Here is a 14,310-nt window from a genome sequence, read left to right as displayed (position 1 = left end):
CGGCAAAGACTGCAAATCCGCCACTGGTAAGGAGGGTACTTTATAAACTGTAAAATAAATGTGATTGGTTAAAAATAAACATATCGAGTGAGCGAAAACCCGTTTTATTCAAATAGTATATATATAAACATTACCTTTGGCGCTTATTACATTGCTCCGCACTTCGGAAAGATGTCCGATGTTGTGATTTTTAACTTAACGGCTCGGCCACGACATCGAGCGACTTGCGCCGGCGGTAGCGATAACCATAGGTTGGAGCGTGACACAGCGATCGGACCTTTCGCTCCAACGTATGGCTATCGCTCCCGCCGTCGCAAGTCGCTCGATGTCGTGGCCGAGCCGTAATAGGTATCTACCTACTCCAGAATCTTGATTTGTATGCAAAGTGGCAAAGTAAACCGCATGGTATATAACACATTTGGCTCCGCCTCCCCGTGCAAAGGTGCGAATCACACGACGATTCGTGCTTTCGGACGGAGATGCGGTGCGCGCCGCAGGATATCCACAACGAGCTCCATAGTAGGTACCTGCCGTACGGATTTTTGTCAAAAAACAATGATAGGTACGTAGAAAACCGCATCGTATCTACCGTCGTCGCACGAATATCAACCTTCGTGCCTTTTCTGACAAGGTTCACGGTGAGTCATTAAAGGGTTAAGCTACAATCAAAATTAAAGGCCATAACACACTATCGCACCGCGACCTTGGTGCTTTGCACCCATAAGTGAAAGCGAGAAAGAGATATCTGTTTCTCGCTCTCACTTATGGGTGCGGTGCGATAGTGCGTTTATGCGTTATGGGCTTAAGGTTAAGCTATAGTCTGGCAAACCCAATTTGTCAGTAAATAAGAAGAAAGGAACTATCCACATGCCTTTCTTTGGCTGCTAGTACTAACATAAGACAATTATGGCTCCAAACGAGAAAAATGGCGTCACAATTTGGTATTCTTTACTACACCTCCGTCCGGACTGGCCTTTAAAGCCTTAACAGACTATCGCACCGAGTGTGCAAAGGTGGTACTCCTTTTATCCAATTTATAGAAATTGGACAGGTGGTCTGTACGTACTTTAAACACGCAGATATAAGTTAGAGCGAGAAAGAAATATTCGATCGCGATGCAGTGCGGTTGTCTATTACGGCTTTTAATTTAAAATACGTAGTTATGGCAACCCAAAGCTATCACTTTGACATTTCATATCTACGTTTCGTTTCGTTCGTCACTAGCTCATGTCATTGCATTGATGTCATTTGTCATTTTCTGACTTGCTATGGTATCGTGATCTGGATTACGGAAATGTGAAATACTAGATGATAATACACAATATTAAACTAGGTTGCCTCGAATATTATATATTGGGCGCGGCGACAAACATGTTATGGAGGACAATATCACGCTCTGTAAGAAAACGCCAACCTGGCAGAACTGTGTACATTGCCCCAATCTTCTGTTCAGCACCACTACGGAATTTGAAAGGTATCTATATTATATGTTGTCATACTATTAACGTTTTTTATATTCATGAATCTTATTTAATTCGTCTCTTTTCCAGGCACATTCAAGACAAGCACAGTATTAAGGAAGGCTCCATTATCTTATGTCAATATGGACCTAATGGGATTTGTGCCTCGCTGCAGTTTGGAGATTTACGGAAGGCAGGATTCAAGTATCACGTAAGGGAGTACCACCTGTTCGCCAAGGACGAAGTGGAAGATGACTGGACATTCTATTCATCATCTCAAAACCTGCCTGCAGTATTAAATGATCCTAACAGGGGAAAGCAGAGTAACTTTTTTACGAAAATATGGGGAGATGGATTTGTGGATAAAGTAGATATACAGCCTAGTCCATATGTACCAGAAATAACATTATTACATTTTGAGGCATATTGTAAAAGAATTGTCAGACGGCATAGAAGACATTGCAAGCTTAAAGAAAACCTAGCTGTTAAAGTTAAAACCCCTGTAGTTGAAACAAATTGTGAGGTTCCAGAGATATTCTATGAACAGACGTTTGAGTTACATGATCCAAATGTGTTTAGCAAAGTTTTTCCGAACCTTGTGGATTCTCAAGACCCAAGTGCGGCTGTTCGCTCCTTGCAAGAGACACTCAGTACGTACCTGGATTTTATAGAGATGAAGATTTCAAAGCAAGTTGCACAGAAATCTGATGCATTTTTCCATGCTATGTTATCACATGACACGATTATGGAGCAAATGGCCCGGGCAGTGAAGACTGTGCGGTCGACCCGTAACAATATTCAAACAGTTAAAAGCAATCTTACTGAAAATCCATTAAAACTGGTTAGCCTCACAAGAATAAATCAAAACTTGAATAATGTGCATGAACTACTTAAGCTAATAGGCACAGTCCAGCAAACCCAACCCATGATCCAACTCCTCTTGAGTACTTCTGACTATGTAGCTGCCTTGGACTTGATCAGTTCCACGCAAAAAGTGCTTTCCACTCAACTTGCGAGGATCCAGGCATTCCGACATTTGTCACCACAGTTGACTGAAATGAAAAGATTAATTCATAAAATGTTAAGCAATGAATTCCAAAGATTTATAGTGACAGATTTAAATAGGCCCCCCAAGGACCTCACAGATATACCAGAAAGGGATAAAATTGTGTCTATAGTTTCTGGGATACTAAGATTAAAAGAATTTGACTTTATAGAAACTTTTAAAATGGAGGCTATGACCACAATTCAGGCTACAATCAAGCAATGTGTAATAGAGATAGTATCAGAAAGAGATGGCAACACAGAGGTAGTTCTTAGAGGATCTAATGCAGACAACACCTCGTTAATGTGTAACGAAAGTATTGTATTTCTCCAAAAAGTTACTCCAAATTTAATTACGCTATTTAAAAGGATCTTGTGTTTAAGAGATTTAGTATTAGAAATCAGCCAAATGGATGATGTGACAGGAAATGAGAGTGAAGAAATGTGGACCCATGAAGAGCTCTTATCAGTGGAAGAAAAGTTGGACAAAATGATTGTTTCTTTATCAGACTACAGCAATGAGAGATGTGCCAATCTCATCGTCACCAAATCTGACAAGGACTTTGTGTTCTCAGATTTGACTCAGTTATCCAAATTGTCAACGTTAATTGAGAATTTTTCAGACGAGTTAGAAAAAATTACTGGCCACAACAGCAATTCAATGAAATTGGCACTGAGGAGCTTTGCTATGAAATATATTCAAAATTTACATTCAGAACGAAGAAGTCAACTGACAATTACGCTCAATGCTGAGCGATGGAAAAGTGCTGATGTCCCTGTTGAACTTCAACAATTGATTGACAAGATATCTAATTCTAACGATATTTCTACAAAACTATATGAAACTATTAAATCTGACGGAAAATTCTTAGTTATAAATAAAGAAAATTATGCGGTTGTAGGCACTGTGCAGCTGTTGATTAAAATCCTCCTGGAATACTGTGATGCGACAAAGCAGTCTCCAGTCATCGTCCAGTACTTGATCCACTGTATGTTGGAGTTGACTAGACTGTTCAACTCCCGCTGTTGTCAGTTGGTGCTGGGGGCGGGTGCAATACAGAGTGCCGGGCTGAAAACAATCTCCACTTCAAACTTAGCACTAGTATCCAGGTCTCTGCAGGTCTTACTGTGGCTCCTGCCTATAATCAAGGAACAGCTTAGCCAATTACAGTCAAAAGAAGTATCAATGACTGGCTTTGATAGTATTCAGAATGATATTGTTAGCCATAAGCAAGAAATAGAAAATAAGATATGCCTCATAGTTAGTAACATGCTGTGCTCGCAGCTGACCGGGTGGGACGCTAAACCTCCAGTTCCTTCGCAGACATTCCGTAATATTTCTAAACACTTAGTTAAATTACATGAAGCGTTGATAGATATATTGCCAATTGAACAAATAAGAAACATTTATAAAAGGGTACATGATAATTTTAAGGATAAACTGAGAGAGCAGTTGGCGAAGATGAATATTGTAGCGAATGGCAGTCCGCAGCACGGCGTGGTGACCTCGGAGCTGACCTTCTACCTGCAGACCCTCAAGACGCTGCGGGTCATCAACGAGAACGACGTTGAAGACAATATTTTGTACGATATTTGGCTAAACTGAATGTTAACTCTATTGATAAAATTGAATTTATTGAGAGAAATGCGAAAATGTAAAGCTTAAAATAAATAATAATAAATAAATAATAAAAATGTATTTATAAATAAATTTATTATTAGCAAGCTAGCCAAAATCGAGAATTACTTAGTATCCAAACAGTCTAACCGATTGTAGTCAAATCTAGAATAATTAATTAAACAGATATAGTCACTGGTGGATGGGGAGAACGGATGATTCTCAAATGTGACAGATCTTACTTTTCTCGATTAAATGATATTGATAATTTTAAATAAAATATTATTTTAATGCTATCATGTACACCGCTTGATGTCACGTTTATTTTAAAAGTTACTAAACTCCAAATAAGTAATCCAAAAATTGATGTATTAAATAGGTACTTCCGTATGTAATAGATAATAGAGTACAACGGTGCTATAATACACGTACCTAAAATATTGTAATCCTGTATCACTTTGTACAAAATCGCAATACCTATCTGCCTCACTACCTACTAATGCTTCGGCCACGAAACGCACGCTCGACGCTAATAACGCCGACCGACCGATACATTAATTAAAACAAATTATGGCAATTATATAGTATCTAATTTCCTTTCACATACCCTGCTTTATGAAAGGCTCGCGACCGCGAGGTCACCACTCATAGGCGCTCTTTTATTTGAAAAATCTGCGGAACTAAATAATACTCCCTCCCTCATCCCCTCATACTGCCAATGTGTGGTGACCGTAAGTTGGCTTATGCTGTACTTACCTACTTATCTAGAATCTTGATCTTGACTTGTTAAAAAGTTTGGTGACGGTATTCAACTGCAATTGATATGGCTAATTCATGTTTTGTTGTATTTTATACCTTGTTCCATTGACATAAGTTATAAAATATAAATATCTACACATAGTTGTGACCTTAATTTTGAAGTTTATAATACAATGAATTCAACCCCACAATCCCTATATAAATACCTACTATCCTTTATCCCAAAAATCCAAGGAAGTCGTATTTTTAACGCCTCGCCCGCTTAGCAACTTCTGCTGCCTGACTGTACATACCTATAAACAATTGCCAACGATCTGTTAACAATGCTGTTGTCTTCAATTCCATAGGGAAAGTCTTATCAAGCTTCCATAGCACATATTCACCTAACAAGATCTACCGATTATAGACCTTTTACTACTCATAAATAAGGTTTCAAACAGCAAATAAGTAGGTAAGCTTACACTACCAGCCATATTTACACGAGTCAAGCCGACTGATAAGACAGCATTTCCTTCACGTTATTATAACGTTATCAACCTTGTATTTAGCCCGTATTACCGAAGGTGTCTGAACCTACAGGTTGTAACTGAAATATTATTAGGTATGGAAATTAAAAATTAAACACATGAAGTATAACAAACTCTGATTTTAGGAGAACTGGGGTGAGGAGAAGACCAAAGTGCTGGACTTCTCAGCTACCAGCGTAAGAGTTAGGATCTTGAGGGCAAACACAAATCAACAACCCTCAGAACCTAAAAACGAAGAACCCGAGCTGAAGCAGGAGAGTGCTGTACCGGGCGATATCCATACGGAGGGGACGGAGAGTATGGATGTCGTCGACGGAAGTGAACTCTCCGAGTAGCAGCTAGGGGACAGCGACACTATACACCAAACAACACAATGAACACACAAAGAACACTACACAAACACCAACACACAAAAACACACATAAACATATGCCAAGTAAACCTCCAACACTGCAAGGATGCAATGTCCGAGCTAGGACAATTCGTTAGGAGGGCCGAAGTTGATATAGCACTGCTGCAAGAACCTTATGCATGGAAGAATCAGGTGGCAGGCCTGGGACATCTGGGGGGTGCTCTCCACTACGAAGGGAATGGTGAGCTGCCTCCAAGAGCATGCATATATGTGAGCAATGATATAAGAAACATGGGTTGTGTCATGACCATATGTTACAGAGACCTCGTGGTGGTGGAGACACACTTCACGACGAAAGAAGGGAGAAGATACAAGGTGGCGCTGGCGTCCTGTTACATGCCGGGCGACGGAGCGGCACCGACAAAAGAACTAGAAGAAACGGTACTTAGGTACACAGGTAAGGGAATACCCCTGATTGTTGGTGGCGATGCTAACGCACATCACGAGGTGTGGGGTAGCACCGACACCAATGACAGGGGAGAATCATTAATAGAATTTATAATTAGCAACGACCTAGAAATTATGAACACAGGTAACACACCAACGTTTGTAACGAGGGCAAGGAGAGAAGTGCTTGATATCACTATAGTAACGAAAGAGATGGGCGACAAGGTTAAGAGCTGGAGGGTGGATGAGGGGGATAGCATGTCTGACCACCGCAGGATACTCTACAGCATCGATTGTCGCTTAGAAAAGATGAAGGTAAGAAATCCACGTAAAGCAGACTGGATGAAGTACGAAGAGGAGCTAAGGGAAGCAACTGCTTCGGGAGTCAGGTATGAGAATGTGAATGACCTAGAACAGGGGGCACTCAGACTGAATGAGATCATAATAGGAGCATACCACAAGGCATGCCCGGAGAAACTGGTGCAAACAGGGAAAGGGCAACCTTGGTGGAACAGACAAATGCAGAAGGTAAGGAAAAAGGTGCGCCGGGCAATGAGATTAGCAACCAAAAGGGATGACTCTCAGAGCTGGGACGCGTACAGAGATATCAGGAACAAATACACCAGACTGAGAGAGAAAGCTAGACTAGAGGGCTGGAGGAGGTTTACGGGAGACATAAACAGCTATTCAGAGGGGGCGCGAGTGGTAAAACTGCTAGCAGGAGACCGAGCGTGCCGACTGGGTAGTTTGAGAATAAATGGAGACCTGGTTACGGAACCGGAAGAGATATTAAGCGTCATGCTGAAATCACATTTTCCGAACTGTGTAGAGGTGACAGAAATAGGTAAACAGGAAGGGCAGGAGGAGTCCGACTGGGCGGCGGCATTGGAGGTGGTGGAGGAGAAGAGGGTTGAATGGGCGATCAACTCCTTTGCGTCTTTCAAGGCTGCGGGCCCTGACGGAATCCTACCGGCACTACTGCAGAAAGGATATAGATACATAAAGGAGAATCTGGTGGAATTATACAGGGCAAGTATAGCCCTAAGCTATATTCCAAGGGTATGGAGAGAGGTAAGGGCGGTCTTCCTGCCTAAACCGGGGAAGAAATCGTACCAAGAGGCGAAATCATTTAGAAGCATAAGTCTGTCGTCGTTTGTGCTAAAGGCTTTAGAGAAGGTAATAGATAAGCACATAAGAGAGAAAGTGGAAAGCAGCGGATGCCCCCTACACGGGAATCAGCACGCTTACATGGCAGGAAAATCAACGGAGACAGCCCTACACAACCTAACGGTAAGGGTGGAAAGAGCATTAGACACAAAACAATATGCACTAGGCTGCCTCTTCGACGTAGAGGGGGCCTTTGATAAGGCTACTTTCGACGCCGTAGAAGAAAGCCTGAGGAGAGAGGGCATCCGACCGACAATAGCAAAATGGATAGGAAAAATGCTAAAAGGCAGATCCATAACGGCGGAGCTAGGAGGAGTATCAAAGAAGATTAGTCCAAGAAGAGGCTTCCCACAAGGGGGATGTCTGTCCCCCCTGATGTGGTGCCTACTTCTTGACTCAATGGTGAAGGAGCTCAACAGAGGGGGTATGTATATGCAGGCCTACTCTGATGACGGAGTGCTACTAGTGAGAGGGGCGGTTCTTAGCGTCATAAGAGATATAATGGCAAAAGGCCTCAGACAGGTACTGAGGTGGTGTAGAGAGAGAGGACTGGATCTCAATCCGTCGAAAACAAAGCTAGTGCTATTCACTAATAAGAGAATAAAGGAGATGAGACCCTTAGAGATACAAGGCATAGAAATAGAAATGGTGAACTAGCTGAAATATCTGGGAGTGACTCTAGACAGTACACTCAGATACAAAACTCACATCAAAGAACAGACGGCAAAAGCCATAAGAACACTGTGTCAATGCAAAAAAAGGGCAGTGGGGAAGAACTGGGGACTGAAGCCAGGTATGATCCACTGGATCTACAAGGCGGTGATACTTCCCAGGGTGCTATACGGGGCAGTGATATGGTGGCACAGGGCCCGTATTAAAGAATACCAAAAAGACCTAACCAAAGTACAGAGATTAGCGTGCCTCATGATGACAGGGGCCATGAGAACGACCCCGACACATGCATTGGAGGTAATGCTAGGCCTGAAGCCACTCTGGATAGAGGTAGAGAAAAGAGCCACCGAACAGTGGTATAGAATGAAAGCATGCAAGGAATGGAGAGGAAGCTGTGTGGACAAGAGACACGCGCTGATACAAAAAGAGGCGCTATCAAAATTTGAGATGCTGATGGCCAATAACGACCTTATAAAAAGGCAGGAGATATTTGACAAGAAGTATAGGATACATATAGGAGAGAGAGACAACTGGAAGGTAGAAGTCAGTCACCCGACGACTATCTGTTTTACGGATGGCTCTAGAAGAAGCTCAACGAAACTAGCAGGAGCAGGCATAGTAATCCCTAAACTGGGAGAGAGGGTATCAATACCGTTGGGTAGGTATGCTAGCGTATTTCAAGCAGAGGTATGTGCAATAGCGCGCTGTGCACACATAATTAAAGAGAGTGTGCAGCAGGAAGGTGCTGTTGTAATATATACCGATAGCCAAGCAGCACTGAAGGCACTAAAGAAAACATCGGTTACCTCCTCCCTTGTGAGAGAATGTCGGGAGGAGCTCAACTCGATAGGCAAACGAAGAAGCGTCACGGTGGCATGGGTACCAGGACACCAAGGAGTGACGGGTAACGAGAAAGCGGACGAGATGGCAAGGATGGGGGCGGAAACGGAACACATTGGTCCGGAACCGGCTCTACCTATGTCAGCGGACGTCACGAAGGGAGTCATAGAGAAGGTAAAAGAGATGGAAGCACAAAGAGAATGGGAAGAAGAAACTGGATGTAGACAGTCGAAGATGATGATCAAAGGCATAGATCACAGGAGAACCAGGTATCTCCTGAAACTACCCATACAACCATTTCCAGTCGCCGTTACGACGCGGTGTAGACACATCTTGTGTCGACACCGTCTGTTTCGGTCACAATTCCAGTCGCAGAGTCGTCGCCGTGTCGACACAGTTACCAGAAATGGGGAAGGGTCGACACATGACACAAAGTGACATAAAGTGTGGTCGCCGTGTGCACACATTGTTTCGGGTTTGCGACTACTTTATGCCAAAATCATTCGTTCATTCGTTCATTTTGTTCCTGTCAAATGGAAACTGTCAGATGGAAAAATGCTTAAATAAAAATAAGTGACATTAATACGCCATCTCTAAAACGGATTACAAGACGTAATTATATATTGTTTGCATTTATATTACAATAGGACTTAAATTATTATGGGGAATTAAACTGCTCGAGTGATTTGATAAACTAAGTGTAATATAATCAACGCGCCACCACATTGTTTTAGTTTAGCCGGAAATGAAATTGTTTACTTCTCAGTGCCTGTGTTCATAACTATATTATTTGATGCATTTTTAGTACTTCGATGCGTATACTATACTTAAATAACAGAAATAATGCTTTACATACTACGAAACTTGTTAATTATGATGTATAAATATGGTTTAAGGCTGAGAAATATTGCAGTCACAAAGTAGTCGCAAATGTTTCGACTTTGTGTCGACTCTGTGTAGACACATGACACGCGCTGTCAAAAGTAATAACAAAGTTACCGGATTTGCAAAATGGCTCCTTGTGTTCATTTGTTTTCAGATATTCTCAAAGTGTAAAAATGCCGTGGTCAGAGATGGGCATTAATAGATTAACTGTTTATTCGACTAATGGAATAAAAAAAGTTAATCCTCAAATTTTAAACGCGATTAGTTTAGTCGACCTAACATAGATTGAAATAGAGTTAATCTGAATATTAATCGAATAAATTATCGATTAAATCTCGGTTGGAAGTTGACAGGGGGCCATTTTTGTACGTAAAAATAATAGAAATGTCTTGCATGCAGATGGTAGCCAAACACTTTGTCATAAAAGTCGTCATGAGTGTCGTTTTATAGGTTTTAGGGGGCGCAGATTTCGAAAACGATGACCATTTTGGATTCCAAGATGGCGGCCATGCACTATGTCATAAAAGTCGTCATGGGTGTCGTTTTATAGGTTTTAGGGGGCGCAGATTTCGAAAATGATGACCATTTTGGATTCCAAGATGGCGGCCATGCACTATGTCATAATAGTCGTCATGGGTGTCGTTTTATGGGTTTTAGGGGACGCAAATTTCGAAAATGATGACCATTTTGGATTCCAAGATGGCGGCCATGCACTTTGTCATAAAAGTCGTCATGGATGTCGTTTTATAGGTTTTAAGGGGCGCAGAATTAGAAAATGATGACTATTTTGGATTCCAAAATGGCGGCTATGCACTATGTCATAAAAGTCGTCATGGGTGTCGTTTTATAGGTTTTAGGAGGCGCAGATTTCGAAAATGATGACCATTTTGGATTTCAAGATGGCGGCCATGCAGTATGTCATAAAAGTCGTCATGGATGTCGTTTTATAGGTTTTAGGGGGCGCAGATTTCGAAAATGATGACTATTTTGGATTCCAATATGGCGGCCATGCACTATGTCATAAAAGTCGTCATGGATGTCGTTTTATAGGTTTTAGGGGGCGCAGATTTCGAAAATGATGACCATTTTGGATTCCAAGATGGCGGCCATGCACTATGTCATAAAAGTCGTCATGGATGTCGTTTTATAGGTTTTAAGGGGCGCAGATTTAGAAAATGATGACTATTTTGGATTCCAAAATGGCGGCCATGCACTATGTCATAAAAGTCGTCATGGGTGTCGTTTTATAGGTTTTAGGGGGCGCAGATTTCGAAAATGATGACCATTTTGGATTTCAAGATGGCGGCCATGCAGTATGTCATAAAAGTCGTCATGGATGTCGTTTTATAGGTTTTAGGGGGCGCAGATTTCGAAAATGATGACTATTTTGAATTCCAATATGGCGGCCATGCACTATGTCATAAAAGTCGTCATGGATGTCGTTTTATAGGTTTTAGGGGGCGCAGATTTCGAAAATGATGACCATTTTGGAATCCAAAATGGCGGCCATGCACTAAGTCATAAAAGTTGTCATGGGTGTCGTTTTATAGGTTTTAGGGGGCCCTGATTTCGAAAATGATGACCTTTTTGGAATCCAAGATGGCGGCCATGCACTATGTTAAAAGTCGTCATGGATGTCGTTTTATTGGTCATGGTCATCATTTTCGAAATCTGCACACCTGTTTCAAATAAGGTATCGGTAGATGCATCCTAGTAAGTCAACAACATCTATATCTACTATCGAAGTCGAAATGTACTTATGTAGTAGTACGAAATGTAATCTGAAAGGAATCAAGTGATATATATTCCTGTACCTAATGAAGAATCGACATTGATTTCTATTACTAGTAATTGTAGTATTCGAAAAATTGGTTCCTGATTCCTCAAATGGAATTGTACTTAGTAATTCGGTATTGTTAGATTACAAAGTAATCTAGGAATCGGTAATCCGATTACAAAGTAATTTCAAGTAATCGTGGAATCAGGAATCAATTACGAAATGCCCATCTCAGACTAAGTAGCACTGCATTCAATTGATCTGTTTGGCAAACCGCGAGTTCACAGTTCGAGGCGAACTACTTACTATATGTATGGGTTTTAGGGTGTGCAGAATTCGAAAATGATGACCATTTTGGAAACCAAGACGTCTGCCGTGCACGTTGGTCATGGTCATCATTTTCGAATTCTACTCTTCCTAACACCTATCAATCAATATCCATGACGGCTTATATGACAAAGTGCACGGCAGACATCTTGGAATCCAAACTGGTCATCATTTTCGAATTCTGCACTCCCTAAAACCTATAAATCGACATCCGTGACGACGCAAGTTATCTTTATTTTCAGATCTAACAAATTGCTACTGAATACAAAGGACAAAAAAGAAGCGAGGAGGTAATGAAACAAGCAAAACTACAGATGATTCCTCGACGCAATTGGGTGATTCTTAAATTGTGTCCAGATTGTTTTGTCATAAAAGTTTTTATTTTTCACATATTACTCTCACAAGTTCCGTGACATTTCGATCTTGTAATTTTTTAAGTAAATGTTTTTGTTTATCTACGAGGATCTCACTAGAATAATATAATCAAGGTATGTTTATATTTGATGATTGAAATAGTAACGCAAAAAAAATATATTTGTGTCTTATATTCCTGCCGAAGACTTTTAGTTTACCTTTTCCTTCTACACAAGTTTGGCCAAGTAATAAGAATTTAGGGCTCTCAATTTTATTTTGACTTCTACAACAGTAAAGCTACGAGGCCATGTTTGGTATCGTTTTCGCGCGTATAAATTCGCAGTACCAAATTTAGTTATGGTATCACATTGACACCATTCCGAAGTAAAATCATATAAACTTATTAAAATACTTTCTTTTAAACTCCTCTTCACGCTTAAACTGCTGAACAATTTTAATTTTAATTTGGTACACATACATTTTGAGTCCCGAGACAGGACATAATAAGTTATCTCAAAAAACATCCTTTAAAGGTGTGAAATGAGGTGTAGGGGGGAATTCAGAATTGATTTCTTGAAGTTAATACTGTTTAAGTTTAGGTTTGAAGTCATGTTTTTTTATCATTTTTAACTAAATCAAAGATGTAGACCATCCCAAATTTCATATAAATCGAATCAGCGGTTATTGATTTCTCGTACAAATTTCCACGCTACTTTTCACACCTTCAAAAGATGATTTTGGTTATAAGATCTATCCTATGTCCTGTTCCGGGACGCAAACTATTTCTATACCAAATTTCAACGAAAGCGGTTCAGCGGTTAAGCGTCAAGAGGAGTTTCAAAAAACCGGCCGAGTGCGAGTCGGGCTCGCGTATTAAGGGTTCCGTACATTAAGTCCGACTCGCGCTTGACTGCACATTTCTAATAGGTTTTCCTGTCATCTATAGGTAAAGAACTATTTTGTGTATTCAGACGGACAGACATACAGACGCACGAGTGATCTTATAAGGATTCCGTTTTTTGCTTTTGAGGTACGGAACCCTAAAAAGATTTTTTTTAATTTTGTGGAATGGTGCCAATGTGATACCTTAAATGGATTCAGCAAACCAGATTTATACGAAAACGATACCATACACGGCCTAGCACCTTCACTGATGTAGATATATCAAGATAAAATTGAGAGCCCTAAATAAACTTTCAAGAGCGGATATCTCAAAACATTCAACATATCGAAAAAATTGACGAATAAACTTGTAATAACAAATTAAATTAACTTTCATTTTGTATAAGTGGCCATGTCGCTAAGATGCATAGTTTCCGAGATATCATCGAAAAACCGGAAAATGGGACCTTCAAAGCCCCCTCTCTTCCCCCCGCTCAAGGGCTACGGCCGGGGACTTTTGATATGTTCACCTCCTAACTTGTCTAAACCAAGTTACGGAGTCAAAAATTGTGTTCTGAGCAACACAACTTTTTGGAGCATTCGTTGGCTGACCTAAGTAGCTTATTGCATTTCTTTAAAAAATTTTCTGTAAAAGGTTGACGGGTGTTGGGTGTTTATATGGTTTTGGACGTTTTGGTCGATTATTATCATTTGCATCGCCCATGATGACTTACTAGAATTACGAGCACACGAGACACTAATAGTAGTTTGACAAACCTTGGTTTTCAAGAGGTATTTTAAATTGACATTTGCTGTCACAAATTTGCTGTCAGATTTAGTCGCAAACCGCACGCAAAGTGCACACAAATGTGTCGACACCTTGTTACGGAAAAGTGTACACACGGCGACGACACTTTGTTTCGAAACAATTCTAGACACATTGTGTGGACTCTGTTACGACACATCTGACATTTAGTTACCACTTTGATGATTCTGCGACTGGAATGGTTATATGGGTAGGTAAGATCAGTCTGAGACTTCTGACAGGTATCATTACAGGTCATAACACTCTCAATAGACACCTTAAGATAATGGAGATAAGCAGAGATGCCTCCTGTCCACACTGTGGTAAGGAGGAGACTAGCTTACACCTACTAGCGGAATGTATTATGTATGCGGCACCGCGATATAATACATTC

The 14,310-nt window shown here is 40.9% G+C and overlaps 2 protein-coding genes across 2 annotated transcripts; both read left to right on the top strand.

Moving 5' to 3' along the window:
* The first annotated feature begins 1,183 nt into the window (after positions 1-1,183).
* Positions 1,184-4,240, top strand: LOC134677160 (vacuolar protein sorting-associated protein 54). The gene is made up of 2 exons (XM_063535641.1): positions 1,184-1,474; positions 1,551-4,240. The coding sequence occupies exons 1-2, from the start codon at positions 1,377-1,379 to the stop codon at positions 4,108-4,110; spliced, it is 2,658 nt and encodes an 885-aa protein (XP_063391711.1). The 5' UTR covers positions 1,184-1,376; the 3' UTR covers positions 4,111-4,240.
* A 3,929-nt stretch (positions 4,241-8,169) lies between these two features.
* On the top strand, positions 8,170-11,708 carry LOC134670979 (uncharacterized). The gene is made up of 2 exons (XM_063528803.1): positions 8,170-9,106; positions 11,692-11,708. Exons 1-2 carry the CDS (start codon positions 8,170-8,172, stop codon positions 11,706-11,708), a joined length of 954 nt encoding a protein of 317 aa, XP_063384873.1.
* Positions 11,709-14,310: the final 2,602 nt, after the last annotated feature.

This window comes from Cydia fagiglandana, chromosome 1 (assembly GCF_963556715.1).
Source record: "Cydia fagiglandana chromosome 1, ilCydFagi1.1, whole genome shotgun sequence".
Lineage (NCBI taxonomy): Eukaryota > Metazoa > Arthropoda > Insecta > Lepidoptera > Tortricidae > Cydia > Cydia fagiglandana.
The sequence above is the reverse complement of the archived record's forward strand: the minus strand, read 5'-3'. Positions and strand labels throughout refer to the sequence as shown.